The 17567-nt window shown below is 36.7% G+C and overlaps 3 protein-coding genes across 4 annotated transcripts; 1 reads left to right on the forward strand and 2 right to left on the reverse strand.

The window, feature by feature from the left end:
* On the reverse strand, positions 1-7478 carry LOC117995958 (glutathione synthetase-like). 2 transcript variants are annotated; one of them, XM_069509172.1, is made up of 5 exons: positions 7154-7478; positions 5546-5641; positions 4816-4926; positions 950-1103; positions 1-137 (listed from the first exon to the last, which is right to left on the reverse strand). In XM_069509172.1, the coding sequence occupies exons 1-5, from the start codon at positions 7298-7300 to the stop codon at positions 73-75; spliced, it is 573 nt and encodes a 190-aa protein (XP_069365273.1). In that variant the 5' UTR covers positions 7301-7478; the 3' UTR covers positions 1-72. The 2 variants fall into 2 exon arrangements, with proteins under 2 accessions (XP_069365273.1, XP_069365272.1); XM_069509171.1 differs by lacking the exon at positions 1-137 and having other exon boundaries at positions 480-1103.
* Positions 7479-9459: 1981 nt separating this feature from the next.
* On the forward strand, positions 9460-12246 carry LOC117995959 (glutathione synthetase-like). The gene is made up of 3 exons (XM_069509173.1): positions 9460-9784; positions 11292-11387; positions 12008-12246. Exons 1-3 carry the CDS (start codon positions 9638-9640, stop codon positions 12230-12232), a joined length of 468 nt encoding a protein of 155 aa, XP_069365274.1. The 5' UTR covers positions 9460-9637; the 3' UTR covers positions 12233-12246.
* A 1951-nt stretch (positions 12247-14197) lies between these two features.
* LOC138404602 (uncharacterized) lies at positions 14198-15391 on the reverse strand. The gene has a single exon (XM_069509166.1). The coding sequence runs from the start codon at positions 15389-15391 to the stop codon at positions 14198-14200; it is 1194 nt and encodes a 397-aa protein (XP_069365267.1).
* Positions 15392-17567: the final 2176 nt, after the last annotated feature.

The raw sequence follows: 17567 nt of genomic DNA on the forward strand, positions 1-17567 counted from the left end.
GAACAGTTGCTCAGATAATGGTCACCAAAACATTTTGGGCACTTCTTTGATGGTGAACTGGATGGAGACGAATCACTCGAAGTGGTGGCTGTGCTCGAACTTGATGGCGAAGTGTTGCACACCATGGTTTTGACTTTCTGCTGATTATTATTATTGTGTTTCATTAATGAATGATGATTACGAGACAATTCTAGAGTTTCAAGTAAATCCGCTCGTTCTTTGATAAATTCAGTAAATAAATTCAACGTAATAGACTTTTCTTTATCCATTCAACCTTTATGTTCCTCCCATTCTCTAAAAGTTTAAGAATCTAGCTTATGAGTTAATATGTGTATTAATAATAAATCCCAATTATTTACAGATTGACCTAATGACTCTAAGGCGCGCAGATTTTTATTTACCTGATCAACAAGACGCTTTAACGATTGAGACGACTCTTTACTAATAGAATCAATATTGAACAGGGCCGTAACATGATTTTAAATTAATAATCTCTTGTTGTCAAATCGCTGACAAAGTAGGCTCCAGGCTACCGAGTAATTGTCAGCAGAAAAGTCAATAGACTTTATGACAACAGCTGCCGTCCCTTCTAAACAAGCTCTTAAGTAGTGAAATTTGTTTATATTATCTATATTGTCATTGCAGTGAATGAGGCTTGTAAAGGTGTCATGAAATTCTAACCAGTTTTCATATGAACCGCTAAACTTTGGTAGTTGAATAGTAGGCAACTTAACTAAGTGGCGATTGTTGGTGGATGACGAGGAATGATTACTAAGATTGTCAGTTTCCCTTGCATCTTTAGCAATCTTTTGTTGTGACTTAGACACTAAAGAAAAATATAAAGTTTCAAATTCATTCCTTTCGGCTAACTGCACTGCCATGTCATCCACCAAACATTCCAACTTGGTTTGAATCTCATCGTAAAACTGATAGAGGGCTTCGATCTTACCAAGTCGTAGTTGCAGCTCATTCAGTTGACCCTGACTCAATGAGTCGTTTAAACTATTAAGGTAGTTTGCAAATGCTGTTAAACGTCCTTTATAACTTGCCCGTCTCTTTATTAATTCCTTTTCCTCGGCCATACTGGGAAGCGCACGATAAGTCTGGAATGTGATATATTATAGGGATTAACAATCGTGCTTAAAACTATTAAAATACCTAACACAATAGGTAGTGGCCTGTGGAAACAATATTAAATTACAATACCTACTGCAAGTTATTACTAATGCTAAATTAAAAGACACAGAACGATTTTAACTTGTGACTTATGTAAGGTACTTGATACAATTAAGGCCTATGCTCGAAAAAGGCCTACTCTCCCGAAAACCCGGTTAAATAAATGTAACATAAAAGATTCTTCACGCACATACATACTACGGCCCTATGATTAGGTACGAACTGCTCAGGCGCCCTGCGCCTATTCCCTGAGCTTGTTGCGACACCTTCTTTGTGGAAGTCGGGTTTTCCGCGGCGCACTATAAAATTTTCGTAATAACAAGGCAAGTTATTAGGTTTTATATTCACATTTTATATAAACTAATAAGTAGTTATAATACCTTAGCCATTATATTAGATAATTATTGCTTTCATTTTCATCATTTTGAATAATGGAACGAATTATGGAACTTTATATTTTATCTGGTACGGTACCGAATAAGGCCCTAGGCCTTAATTGTAACCCTAGGCCTTAATATAAATCCCGCATTTTAAAACTATTAAAATACCTAACATAATAGGTTGTTGTTGTGTGGCCTGTGGAAACAATATTAAATTACAATACCTACTGCAAGTTATTACTAATGCTAAATTAAAAGACACAGAACGATTTTAACTTGTGACTTATGTATATATTGGAGGGTCGATATTGAAAGAGTTCTTACTGTCTGTAGACTCCGTGAAAAGAAACGTATGAAGGAAGCTTTACTCTACGGAAGGTAGCCATCTTTATTTTAGTTGTCAGAGTTGGACTTTGACACGCACTTATTTTGTTGTTGTTCAAAAATTCTCTCTCGCGTTAAATTAATTAAGTATCAGATTATAGCTTAGCTAATTATTATTATTTGAGATAGGTAGGTAGTTTCTTATTCGTGATATTTAATTCGGTAATTGTGATATAGTTAGAACAGTAATTGTTCGATGCTAATGTACATTGTGTTAAATCGTAACATCTAGTGCCATCCGGTGACTTTGTCTGCAAAGCACTATTAATAATGTTCGCGTAGTTGTTTGACGAATATGGAATATTAATTATTGGTGAATATTAGAGTAATTCGTGAGTTAACGTTTGGCTCAGTGGATAGATTATTATAAGGACATCCGTTAAGGTTATTTCTGCAAACGCTAGTGATTTAGAGTTTAGCTCAGGCTAGCTAGTTTAGAGTGAGGTGAGGGGTCGCTGTGAGGGGTGGTTGGAGGCGACCACAGGTAGGGTTAGGTTAGGGTGATTGGTTGTGTTACGTTGATGGTTTCCATGTGCGATACGTTAGTATATATTATAAGTACGTATAAATACTTATAATATAAGTATTTATACGTACTTATAAACTATGCTCACACATCACTAGCTTTTCTTGGTGTAACTGTTAAGTGAAGCAAAAGTCACAATTGGCATGGCACATTGCTCGACGAAACGATAGCCGTTCGGATGATCACCTCACACTGGAAAACGCAGGTTGGACGAGCCCCCGCTAGGTAGATGATCTCGAGCGTAGCTGGAACACGCTGGCCACCAGCCAGTTCTCGTTCTGAGGATATTCTTGCAAGAAGATAGGTTGAGACGATAACGTGACGTTTTGTCATAACATATTGGTTGTAACAATGAAGCAAACCTTGTATATCCTTGGTTTTATTCGATTCGATCTTGGACCATGTTTATTTGAATAAGACAACTTGTACAATAAAAAGGTACGAAAGTATATTCCAAAGCTTATTCTAGATTCGGGTTATTCCCGTTGAGTCACACCCCCGTGTGTAACACTGTGACACAAGGTGCCAAAAATTTCAAAACATTCCCGTTGAGTAACACTGCTACACAACGGGAATTTCTTGAACTTGTTGGCACCTTGTGTCACACCTACATAAATACATATTATTGCGCGTGTATCAAGTATTAACTGATTGTGCACTTTTCCGGGATGTTATTTATTTATAAATCCAAGATGGCGGACATGAATTTTTTTCACATGGGTGTCGTTTTCGGTGACCGATCAATTGACAAAAAACAAATGACAAAGTTTCATTTCCCAAACAAATTTTGCCAAAATTATGAATCGTTTTATGATCGTTATAAAACTTATGTTTCTACAAATAATTCACTTGATAAAACAAATTACCAGACAAATTTTTATTTCATAAAATATCATTTGACAAACAATTGATTTCTTTGATCGTGTTAATTAGTAAAACAATATATCGCACTTTTTTTTAAGAGAGACCGCTTACTATAATGGGGGGTCTCTTTCCACCCAGAAAAAAGGAGCCCCGCCCCCCGGTCGACGAGAAGAGACCACCACTATGGTGGGGGGTCTCTTTCCTCCCTCCCGCTCCCACCATCAAGAGCGAGCGAAGCGAGCTCGGGACTTGGGGCACTCCGACTCGGAACGGTTAGGTTAGAAGAGGATGGCGGGGTCTGAGACCCCGCCATCTCCTTCGTGGGTTATTTTTTTTTTCACATCCAGAAAAAAGGAGCCCCATGATATTATTGCTGCGTTGCATAGGGGTTTGCATATGTATGCAAAACAGACTTTTTGTGTATTTTTTGTTAATTAGTTATTTTATCAAATAATAAATTTATCATCTATTATTTTGTAAAATCGCGAATTTGAAATAATAAATTTTTAAATGATATTTTAACATTCAGCAAATTTGCAAAGTAAAACAATTTGTGAATAAAATATTTGTCAAATGATCTTTTGTAAAATGATATGTTTGCGGTATACGACGTTTGTGATTTGATTAGTTTTTCAAAAGTTTTTGGTGAACTGATAATTTGTCATACGTTTTTTGTCATTCATTAGTGAACCGTCGTTTTCAGGGTGTTCGAGGGTGCTGAATTTGATGATGACATTTATTCTGAAATCCAAGATGGCGGGCATGAATTTTTTTTACAAAAAATTGACATGGGTGTCGTTTTTAGAGTTTTTGAGGGTGCTGAATTTGATGATGACATTTATTCTGAAATCCAAGATGGCGGACATGAATTTTTTTATAAAAAATTGACATGGGTGTCGTTTTCAATGTTTTCGAGGGTGCTGAATTTGATGATGACATTTATTCTGAAATCCAAGATGGCGGACATGATTTTTTTTTACAAAAAATTGACATGGGTGTCGTTTTCAGGGTTTTCGAGGGTGCTGAATTTGATGATGACATTTATTAAGTCGCAAGAGACCACTGATGCCATCTGCTGGACAATGGTGAGAATATTCTCATTTTTTGTTTCCGGGATGCACTGAAGCTCTACGTTACAATCTCTAGCTTGCTGCTCAAGATGATCAATTTTGCTATTCAATTCCGTCATTTGCGATCGCAAGTTTTGGTTTTCCATATTTAGATTTTCCAAAAAATCTGTTTTAGAATGTACAAGCAAAGCCCTTTCATATGATATCCTACTTGGTATAGTTATCTTACTTTGAAAAATGAAAATACTATTATAGTGAACTACATAATATGCACAAAACCCGCTTTTCTTCATACATTAGATTATCCGGATTTTCGATTATCCGAATCCCTAACGACAACAATTTGTCCGGTTAATCGAGTTTCCACTGTAAACAAAATGGCGGATACTAAGAAATAAGTTAAATATTCACCCACCATTCCTTCGTCTCTCACTTTGACCCATATGTCAAAAAGGTTTGCTGTGAATTCGTCAACTTGTAAGGCATTCTCGAGAGTGCGTGTCAAAAATTCGTCATCATGTGCAACCTAGAAATTAAAGAAAGGGGTTATTCGCACCGGCGGTTCCTCTGGTGCTGCAAATGTTCATGCGCGGCAGTAATGACTTAACATCACTATTAAAAAAAAAAAAAAGAACCGAATGACAAGTGTTTCCACTAGATTTCAACATAAGGTATTCATTGACACTGGGTTTATAAAAACGTAAATCCATACGGATGAAGTCACAGGCATCAGATAGTTTACATAATAATAATGATAAATAATAATAATAATAATATAAAAGGAAAAGCTGACTGACTGACTGATCTATTAATGCACAGCTCAAACTACCAGACAGATCGGGCAGAAATTTTGCAAGCATGCTAAATTAGCATCTGCTAAGAAAGGATTTTAGAAATCAACCCCTAAAGAGGTAAAATAGGGGTTTGAAATTTATGTAGTATAAGTCCCACAAATTGCCATTGCACCTTGTCTCATTCATCGAAATGACGTCATTTTGACGTCAGCCGAAATAAAAATATACCATCAGCTTGAAACTTCAGTCTAGTGCTGACGTCACTAAAATGGCGGCCACGCGCATTAGAAATTTGCGGGACTTATGCACGTGGACGAAGTCGCGAGCATGAACTAGTTATCTATATTTTACCTTGTGCATAAGTTCATTCAATACAGGCTGTAATTCCACTGATTTGGTGAACTCGGTGTGTGGGAACGGAGACGGAATCAAAACAAACGGTGCAATCTGAAACAATGTTTACTTTTACACTTTAGATACATTTTAGCTTCAATATACCTACTAACCTAAATATATAAAAGGAAAAGGTGACTGACTAACTGACTGACTGACTGAATTATTATTATTTATTTATTTATTATTTAATTACAACAGCCATAAAGCCCAATTACACTAATTAAACTATGAGTACTAACTAACATAAATATACTTACAAAAAATTGTTAGAATTACAATTAATAATAAAGTCATGTCAAAAAGCAAAATTATAAATTTTCACAAAAGTGCAAGATCTGCCCCATGAGGTCAGCCCATTTGTCAGCAAATATGTCACAGCGAGGGGACTCCTTCAGCAGCGCGTTGAGCGCAGCCAAAGTGCGACCTGGATAGCGCTACCGTACGACCAAACGGACTTAAGAAAAGGCGGAGGTAGCTGTAATTAGGGGGTGCATAAACACAGCAGAGCTTGACTGACTGATCTATCAATCCACAGTTTAAACTACTGGACGGATCGGGCTGAAATTTGGTATGCAGATAGCTATTATGAAGTAGGCATCCGCTAAGAAAGGATTTTAGAAAATTCAACCCCAATGAGGGTGAAATAGGGGCTTGAAATTTGTGTAGGCCACGCAGACGAAGTCGCGAGCATAAGCTAGTAGGTAATAGGATACTTTTGACTGATCCTTATCAATTTGTGATATGGAACTTATTTTAAAACTCAACTGTGATGACAAAAGTGATGAACATCGATCTTTAGAAGGAGATAGCAGATTTGTAGAGCACTGTCTGTCTTGTTAAGACTGACAAAGCGTCATATGGATATGAGTGACAGACACAACACTCTACAAAGATGAAAATATGTCATTCTAAAGGCTGATGTTCATCACTTTAGGCAGCGTACTGTAGAATATATTTTCTTAACTCACTTCTAGTGGCAGGATATGACCATTTGTGAACATCTAGAAACTTTCATCATAAAATGTAAATAAACTTCAATGACTATAAAATCAGTCAAGTGCGAGTCGGACTCGCACACAAAGGGTTCCATATCATCGTACAGGAAATAACAGTTTTTAATTTTCATGATGGTTATTTTGAAATTCTTATTAAGTAATACTTAGCTGATGCACGCGAATTCATTCGCGTGGCATTAGGTTTTTTTAAAGTCCCGTGTGAACTCTTTTATTTTCCGGGATATACAGTAGCCTATGTCACTCTCCAGGTCTTTATCTATACCCATGCAAAAAACCATGTCTATCTGTTGCACCGTTGCAACGTGATTGAAGGACAAACCAATAAACCAGCACACTTTCACATTTATAATAAGGGTACTGATTTGTTGTTATAGCGGCAATAGAAATACTCATTCGTCTCATGAAAATTTCAGCTCCCTACCGATTATGGTTCACGAGATACAGCCCAGCCCGCTGACAAACAGACGGACGGACGGACGGACGGCGGAGACATAGTAATAGTACGGGTACGGAACCCCATAAACTGATTTGATTAAGTACAACTAACCTGAATGGAATCTTTCGTGAAGTTTTTCTTATCCCTCATACCAACGCCGTGCATCAAAGCCCAGTCCTTGGCTTTCTCTATGACTGTAACAAGTAACTTGTGCTCCATGGGCAAAGGTATGCTGGATGCGAGACGAGCTTGAGTCATTTTTCTAACTTTATGTCCAACTCCAAGCACGCGCCGACAAAAGTATTTTCGAGGGAAACGAAACGAAAATACCTTGCCACTTTTTGTTTATATAGCTGATTTGTTAATTTTGCTATTGCTTTTTACTGACAAATTGAGAAATTTTTAGAAATCGGCAATTTTATTCGCGTTTTGAAATCAATTTTAGCACCTGAAACTGAAATTTTTAATGAATATCTATGATTTGACACTGACAGACAATGCAGACAATGACAATACACTCAGTGTTGCCAACTCGGATTTTGAAAAAGGCGTAGACCACATTAGAAAAAGACGTAGATTTAGTAAAAATTTCGGATGAAAAGTTCGTAGATCTACGTACTTTTTTTCTGGGTAAAATGAAGAGAGTAAGGTAGTGTTTTGTTATACAATTTATTCATTTTCATCAATTTCAGCCTCACGCAAATGAAACTCATAATATCAATAATGATAAATAAATGAATAGTCTTCTTCCCAGCTATCACCAACCATTCGTATCGTGTCTCTTCAATTCCACACGACATTGGCGAAGTAAATTGCGCCCGTTTGGTGCAGCCGCGCGCCATTAAAAAAAAAAAATGAAACTCATACATATTTGTTAAAAAATTCTTGCAAAGGTCGCTGTTTTTTTATATTTAATTTTTGTAAAAAGTAGGCCAGTTAGTGTTTCATTGAAAAGTCTGTTTCTTAAGTTTGTTTTCATTAAGTTGTTAGTCCGTTTGAATTTGAACTTTGAATCGAAATGCATAGTATCTCTATGATAGTACGACATAGTGCATACAAGGCTCTTTTGGCACTTGAATGACATTGACAGGGGGGTGTAGTTGTAAAACAAAGGCTGCCAGCAAATAAAATCTCCTCAATTTTACGGAATATATTGAAAATGTCAATGTCGAAAGTCGAGTAAGTTTTATTTAATTTTAACTGAATAAGAAATTGAGAAAGCCGTCCCTGTTTCCAAATAGAGAAAGAATAATAAAAACCATTTATAGGCCATGGACTAGCTATATTTAGTTACCTGGTGCTAAATATAGCTATAAGATGCAGACACATTTATGCTGTACAATATATTATTACCCTCTAACAAATAAACCTGGAATAGCGGTGGAATAGTTATACTCTGTTTTGTCTTTCTTCTGTCATCAGTAATTTGACATTTGAAGGCAAAAGACAAAACAGAGTATAACTATTCCACCGCTATTCCAGGTTTATTTGTTAGAGGGTAATAATATATTGTACAGCATAAATGTGTCTGCATCTTATAGCTATATTTAGCACCAGGTAACTAAATATAGCTAGTCCATGGCCTATAAATGGTTTTTATTATTCTTTCTCTATTTGGAAACAGGGACGGCTTTCTCAATTTCTTATTCAGTTAAAATTAAATAAAACTTACTCGACTTTCGACATTGACATTTTCAATATATTCCGTAAAATTGAGGAGATTTTATTTGCTGGCAGCCTTTGTTTTACAACTACACCCCCCCTGTCAATGTCATTCAAGTGCCAAAAGAGCCTTGTATGCACTATGTCGTACTATCATAGAGATACTATGCATTTCGATTCAAAGTTCAAATTCAAACGGACTAACAACTTAATGAAAACAAACTTAAGAAACAGACTTTTCAATGAAACACTAACTGGCCTACTTTTTACAAAAATTAAATATAAAAAAACAGCGACCTTTGCAAGAATTTTTTAACAAATATGTATGAGTTTCATTTTTTTTTTTTTAATGGCGCGCGGCTGCACCAAACGGGCGCAATTTACTTCGCCAATGTCGTGTGGAATTGAAGAGACACGATACGAATGGTTGGTGATAGCTGGGAAGAAGACTATTCATTTATTTATCATTATTGATATTATGAGTTTCATTTGCGTGAGGCTGAAATTGATGAAAATGAATAAATTGTATAACAAAACACTACCTTACTCTCTTCATTTTACCCAGAAAAAAAGTACGTAGATCTACGAACTTTTCATCCGAAATTTTTACTAAATCTACGTCTTTTTCTAATGTGGTCTACGCCTTTTTCAAAATCCGAGTTGGCAACACTGAGTGTATTGTCATTGTCTGCATTGTCTGTCAGTGTCAAATCATAGATATTCATTAAAAATTTCAGTTTCAGGTGCTAAAATTGATTTCAAAACGCGAATAAAATTGCCGATTTCTAAAAATTTCTCAATTTGTCAGTAAAAAGCAATAGCAAAATTAACAAATCAGCTATATAAACAAAAAGTGGCAAGGTATTTTCGTTTCGTTTCCCTCGAAAATACTTTTGTCGGCGCGTGCTTGGAGTTGGACATAAAGTTAGAAAAATGACTCAAGCTCGTCTCGCATCCAGCATACCTTTGCCCATGGAGCACAAGTTACTTGTTACAGTCATAGAGAAAGCCAAGGACTGGGCTTTGATGCACGGCGTTGGTATGAGGGATAAGAAAAACTTCACGAAAGATTCCATTCAGGTTAGTTGTACTTAATCAAATCAGTTTATGGGGTTCCGTACCCGTACTATTACTATGTCTCCGCCGTCCGTCCGTCCGTCCGTCTGTTTGTCAGCGGGCTGGGCTGTATCTCGTGAACCATAATCGGTAGGGAGCTGAAATTTTCATCGAATGAGTATTTCTATTGCCGCTATAACAACAAATCAGTACCCTTATTATAAATGTGAAAGTGTGCTGGTTTATTGGTTTGTCCTTCAATCACGTTGCAACGGTGCAACAGATAGACATGGTTTTTTGCATGGGTATAGATAAAGACCTGGAGAGTGACATAGGCTACTGTATATCCCGGAAAATAAAAGAGTTCACACGGGACTTTAAAAAAACCTAATGCCACGCGAATGAATTCGCGTGCATCAGCTACGTATTACTTAATAAGAATTTCAAAATAACCATCATGAAAATTAAAAACTGTTATTTCCTGTACGATGATATGGAACCCTTTGTGTGCGAGTCCGACTCGCACTTGACTGATTTTATAGTCATTGAAGTTTATTTACATTTTATGATGAAAGTTTCTAGATGTTCACAATGGTCATATCCTGCCACTAGAAGTGAGTTAAGAAAATATATTCTACAGTACGCTGCCTAAAGTGATGAACATCAGCCTTTAGAATGACATATTTTCATCTTTGTAGAGTGTTGTGTCTGTCACTCATATCCATATGACGCTTTGTCAGTCTTAACAAGACAGACAGTGCTCTACAAATCTGCTATCTCCTTCTAAAGATCGATGTTCATCACTTTTGTCATCACAGTTGAGTTTTAAAATAAGTTCCATATCACAAATTGATAAGGATCAGTCAAAAGTATCCTATTACCTACTAGCTTATGCTCGCGACTTCGTCTGCGTGGCCTACACAAATTTCAAGCCCCTATTTCACCCTCATTGGGGTTGAATTTTCTAAAATCCTTTCTTAGCGGATGCCTACTTCATAATAGCTATCTGCATACCAAATTTCAGCCCGATCCGTCCAGTAGTTTAAACTGTGGATTGATAGATCAGTCAGTCAAGCTCTGCTGTGTTTATGCACCCCCTAATTACAGCTACCTCCGCCTTTTCTTAAGTCCGTTTGGTCGTACGGTAGCGCTATCCAGGTCGCACTTTGGCTGCGCTCAACGCGCTGCTGAAGGAGTCCCCTCGCTGTGACATATTTGCTGACAAATGGGCTGACCTCATGGGGCAGATCTTGCACTTTTGTGAAAATTTATAATTTTGCTTTTTGACATGACTTTATTATTAATTGTAATTCTAACAATTTTTTGTAAGTATATTTATGTTAGTTAGTACTCATAGTTTAATTAGTGTAATTGGGCTTTATGGCTGTTGTAATTAAATAATAAATAAATAAATAATAATAATTCAGTCAGTCAGTCAGTTAGTCAGTCACCTTTTCCTTTTATATATTTAGGTTAGTAGGTATATTGAAGCTAAAATGTATCTAAAGTGTAAAAGTAAACATTGTTTCAGATTGCACCGTTTGTTTTGATTCCGTCTCCGTTCCCACACACCGAGTTCACCAAATCAGTGGAATTACAGCCTGTATTGAATGAACTTATGCACAAGGTAAAATATAGATAACTAGTTCATGCTCGCGACTTCGTCCACGTGCATAAGTCCCGCAAATTTCTAATGCGCGTGGCCGCCATTTTAGTGACGTCAGCACTAGACTGAAGTTTCAAGCTGATGGTATATTTTTATTTCGGCTGACGTCAAAATGACGTCATTTCGATGAATGAGACAAGGTGCAATGGCAATTTGTGGGACTTATACTACATAAATTTCAAACCCCTATTTTACCTCTTTAGGGGTTGATTTCTAAAATCCTTTCTTAGCAGATGCTAATTTAGCATGCTTGCAAAATTTCTGCCCGATCTGTCTGGTAGTTTGAGCTGTGCATTAATAGATCAGTCAGTCAGTCAGCTTTTCCTTTTATATTATTATTATTATTATTTATCATTATTATTATGTAAACTAGCTGATGCCTGTGACTTCATCCGTATGGATTTACGTTTTTATAAACCCAGTGTCAATGAATACCTTATGTTGAAATCTAGTGGAAACACTTGTCATTCGGTTCTTTTTTTTTTTTTTTAATAGTGATGTTAAGTCATTACTGCCGCGCATGAACATTTGCAGCACCAGAGGAACCGCCGGTGCGAATAACCCCTTTCTTTAATTTCTAGGTTGCACATGATGACGAATTTTTGACACGCACTCTCGAGAATGCCTTACAAGTTGACGAATTCACAGCAAACCTTTTTGACATATGGGTCAAAGTGAGAGACGAAGGAATGGTGGGTGAATATTTAACTTATTTCTTAGTATCCGCCATTTTGTTTACAGTGGAAACTCGATTAACCGGACAAATTGTTGTCGTTAGGGATTCGGATAATCGAAAATCCGGATAATCTAATGTATGAAGAAAAGCGGGTTTTGTGCATATTATGTAGTTCACTATAATAGTATTTTCATTTTTCAAAGTAAGATAACTATACCAAGTAGGATATCATATGAAAGGGCTTTGCTTGTACATTCTAAAACAGATTTTTTGGAAAATCTAAATATGGAAAACCAAAACTTGCGATCGCAAATGACGGAATTGAATAGCAAAATTGATCATCTTGAGCAGCAAGCTAGAGATTGTAACGTAGAGCTTCAGTGCATCCCGGAAACAAAAAATGAGAATATTCTCACCATTGTCCAGCAGATGGCATCAGTGGTCTCTTGCGACTTAATAAATGTCATCATCAAATTCAGCACCCTCGAAAACCCTGAAACGACACCCATGTCAATTTTTGTAAAAAAAATCATGTCCGCCATCTTGGATTTCAGAATAAATGTCATCATCAAATTCAGCACCCTCGAAAACATTGAAAACGACACCCATGTCAATTTTTTATAAAAAAATTCATGTCCGCCATCTTGGATTTCAGAATAAATGTCATCATCAAATTCAGCACCCTCAAAAACTCTAAAACGACACCCATGTCAATTTTTTGTAAAAAAAATTCATGCCCGCCATCTTGGATTTCAGAATAAATGTCATCATCAAATTCAGCACCCTCGAACACCCTGAAAACGACGGTTCACTAATGAATGACAAAAAACGTATGACAAATTATCAGTTCACCAAAAACTTTTGAAAAACTAATCAAATCACAAACGTCGTATACCGCAAACATATCATTTTACAAAAGATCATTTGACAAATATTTTATTCACAAATTGTTTTACTTTGCAAATTTGCTGAATGTTAAAATATCATTTAAAAATTTATTATTTCAAATTCGCGATTTTACAAAATAATAGATGATAAATTTATTATTTGATAAAATAACTAATTAACAAAAAATACACAAAAAGTCTGTTTTGCATACATATGCAAACCCCTATGCAACGCAGCAATAATATCATGGGGCTCCTTTTTTCTGGATGTGAAAAAAAAAATAACCCACGAAGGAGATGGCGGGGTCTCAGACCCCGCCATCTCCTTCGTGGGTTATTACATAACATAACACGTCTGAGTATTTAGCTCAGAATTATGAATTCTGCCACCAACACGCAACAAACCATTTTCATCAACAAATGGATCCAACTTTGCTATCTTAATGCCATGTTCTAATCTTTTTAAAGCTTTGAATTTATCTTTTCCATTCATTTTCTGTTTTATAATATCAAGTTCAGACTTTAAATTGTAATTTTGAGACAACTTTATTAAAACTGTTAATGCATAATGTAATTCATTGGATGTAAGATAGCTAGGTTGTGTCAAGATTTGTTTTGTGTTAGTTTTATGCTTACAACAGGCATAAAATCTCAACATATAAGACACAATACGAATTAATTTGCTTAGACTAGAATATTTACCCAGAATGTCAAGTTCGAAGCACTGTTTAAGATTTGTATCATCACTATTATTGCCTTTATCACTCACAACACCACTTTGCACTTTCACAGACACTTTTTTCTCTAGTTCTGTTGTTAGACAAGAATCAGGACCGTGACATGGTGGGTCGCCCATCTCAGTGAGCCAAGCAGGACCTCGCCACCACAGCTCATGACCTGGTAGATCTTTAGGTGAGATGCCTCTTGAGGCAACATCTGCTGGATTATCTTGCGATGAAACATGGTGCCATCGTTCCTTGTCTATGATGTTAGTGATTTCAGTGACACGATTTGCAACAAATATAGTCCAATTGCTTGATGGACGCTGTAACCAAGCCAAGACGATCGTGGCATCTGTCCATGCATACACAGAGTGTATGGAAATGCTTAAGGCCTTTTGAACTCTATGTAGTAACTTTGCCAACATGACAGACCCGCACAACTCAAGTCTGGGTAGTGATATTTGCTTAACTGGTGCAACTCTTGTTCTAGACTCCAATAGTGTGACTATCACTATGGGTTGTGATTACTCGCAAATAGACTACTGAAGAATATGCTATAGATGATGCATCCGAAAATCCATGCAGTTGTATACTGTGAATGTCTTCAGTGATACCCAGCCATCTATCAATCTCAGTGGGTGGCATGTCTGTGAGTTCCTGTCTAAACTTTGTCCATTCTTGCAACAGAGGCTGAGGTAGGGAATCATCCCAATCTATTTTTTCCATCCAAAGTTTCTGTAACATGGTCTTTGCTACTATAACAACAGGTGCCAACCAGCCGGAAGGATCGTAAATCATAGCAATATCACGTAGAATGGTTCTCTTTGTGACAGGTTCCTTGATTGGAGGGAGCTCTATCTTTGCTTCAAATTTATCGGTATGACCATTCCAAATGATGCCTAGTATTTTGCGTGTAGATTGTTCAGCCTCTTCTATATCAGGACTGTTTGATGCCCACTTGTGTAGTGTGAAACCTCCCTTTTGCAAAAGCTTTGTGATGTCTTCTTTAAGGTCTATGACCTTATTTAGAGTATTGTCGCCTGTCAGAAGGTCATCAATATAGAAATCTTGAAGAACTCTATCCGCCACCTCATCATTGAAATTAGATCTTTCATCTTCTGCCAGCTGTTTGAGTGTTTTTATTGCCAAATAGGGTGCACAAGAAGTGCCATAGGTGACAGTTGTTAGGCGATAGTGCTGTATAGGATCATTCACATTAAATCTCCATAGTATTCGTAGATAGTTTCTATCTCTCTTATCTTTACTTATCATCCTGTACATTTGACGGATATCTCCAACTAATGCTATGCGGTGTCGTCTCCATCTCAAGGTAACATCTCTTAAGTCATTTTGTAAAGCTGGACCGACCATAAGATTGTCATTAAGTGACTTATGATTGCTAGTCTTGGCTGAACTGTCATACACGACACGGAGCTTTGTGGTCAGATGTTGTTCATTTATTACAGGATGATGTGGTATATAACATAATTGGTTTGATTTTTGAATCTCTGGTAAAGGCACAGGCTCCATATGACCTTGCTGTAAATAATCAAGCATAAACTCGTTGTATTTCTCATGTAGGACTGAATCCTTGTCAAATTTCTTCTCTAAGGAGGCTAACCTTTTTGTGGCTAGTGTAAGTGATTCACCAAGATCAGGAGGATGGGTTGTGAATGGCATTCTTACTTGATATCGCCCATTCTCTAATCTTTGGTGTGTGGCTTCATAAAAACGTTCACATTTAAGCTCATCGTTTGTCATTATTCGAGTATCATTTGACTGTTCTATTTCCCAAAAGCGTTCAAGAATGGAGTTCAATTCCATCTTGACGTGATGTACCGTGACTTGGTTGTACAAATTGTTGGCTGTATGTCTCCCCGAAATTAGCCATCCCAATGTAGTTCTCTGAGCGACTAGAGTAGAACTCTCAGTTTTGTGTGTAATTACTCCGTCTTGTAAAATCTCTGCATAGATATCTGCTCCAAGGATGAGATCTATCTTCCCTGCTCTGTTAAAAGTGGGGTCAGCTAATGGAATCTTATTCAGTAGTGGCCAATCAATTGCATGTGACCGTAGAGGTATGTATGAAGTTAAAGAACTAAGTGTGAATGCAGTGACTTTGACTGATATCCCTGGGTTGTTTCTAGACTCAATGTTGAACTGTATCATGGAGGTTGAAAGTGCTGTGGATGACCCAACCCCTGTAATAGATGCTTGAATACCTGTTCGTTTAATACCCAGAGCTTGGCATGCTGACTCCGTGATAAGACATGCCTGGGACCCTTGATCAACCAGGGCCCGTAGAGTGTGTACGCTGCCATTTGGACATGGCACATCAACCAATGCTGTAGCTAGTATAACTGGAACTTCTGTAACAGAACTCTCTGCACAATTGGTAAGAGCAATTGTTTGTGTTGTATGTACTGATGTTTGTGGATTCTCATCATTCGTTGAATGTGAAGGTGATTGATCTGGAGCTGATGTATTTTCACTAGAAGGATTAGGACTATATCCATGAAGAAGTGTGTGGTGTTTCCTTGAACACTTTCTACAAGTAGTGGACTGTAAGCACTGCTTTGACGAATGATTTTTCTTCATGCAATTGAAGCAAATATTGTTCTTTAAAACAAAATCCTTCCGTTTACTTAAATCAAGTTTGCAAAATTCCTTACAGTGATAAATAAAATGGGTGCCGTTGCAATATAAGCAGAATTGGGACTGCGTCACAGTAGACTGAAAAGTTTTAAGATTGGTAGATCTGGAGGTATCTTTAGATTTGATATTAGTGTTAATAGTCTCTAAGGTACGGAATCGATATTCTAGAAAATCAGATAAATCCTTCCATGTAGGTAAAACATCATTAGAATCAATTCGTTGTTCAAATAACTTGTGAGATTCAGGATCTAGCTTTTGTATGATGATGTAAACAATTAAGTCACCCCAGCTGTCTGATGGTAAATTCAATCCTTTTAATGTAGCTAGGCATTCTGTTGTGACGTCCAATAATTCTCTAATACCTTTTGCAGATTCTGTTGTTAATTTTTTTTGATTAAGCAATTTTGAGAAAAATGTGTTAACTATGCTACGTTTGTTATTATATCTTCTATTAAGCATATCCCATATAATATCATAATTATCCTCAGATACTTGTATTTGTTTAACCAGGCTTTCAGCATCCCCGGTGAGACTAGATTTTAAGTACTGACATTTGTTTACTTGGGTAATGTTTGGATTATCATGAACGAGTGATTTAAATAAATCACGGAAAGACAACCAATCTCCATAATTGCCATTGAAACTAGGGATTTGTATGGGGGGCAATTTTGATTTGACAATCGGTAAATCCGAGTTTGTTTCTTTTGGTTTTAACAATTCGCGCATTTTGGTCTTAATTTCCAGGTAGGTACTTAGACACGCGTCGTAATCTTCATTATTAAAATAAGACAATGTCTTTCTTTGATCGGCGGGAATTGTCAGCAAGTTTTTATGCGTAGTACTGTAATCTTGCCAATAGCTTTGTAGCATTTCAAGCCTAGTCTCGATATAACTCACCGTAAGCCGGTCTTTGGGGGTTTTCTTAAAGTTACTTCCCAATTTCTGTATCTGTTTGTAGATATCGCACTGTACTTGCAATTCATGCTCCATCTTGTATATCCACGAGGTCGTACGAATGAAATGTATAGTTCTTCATCCAAGGTTCGATTGGACCAAATGATTGGTGATGAATACGGCTAATTTGATAGTTATCACACAAATAAAACTAGTGAATTTTTAAAACCAATCTATTTAACAAAACGTTTTATAGGTTACATAAGTGACATGTGACATTAATTTTAGGAGTGTTTTTTTTTTTTTT

The sequence above is a fragment of the Maniola hyperantus genome, unplaced genomic scaffold (genome assembly GCF_902806685.2).
Source record: "Maniola hyperantus unplaced genomic scaffold, iAphHyp1.2, whole genome shotgun sequence".
NCBI lineage: Eukaryota > Metazoa > Arthropoda > Insecta > Lepidoptera > Nymphalidae > Maniola > Maniola hyperantus.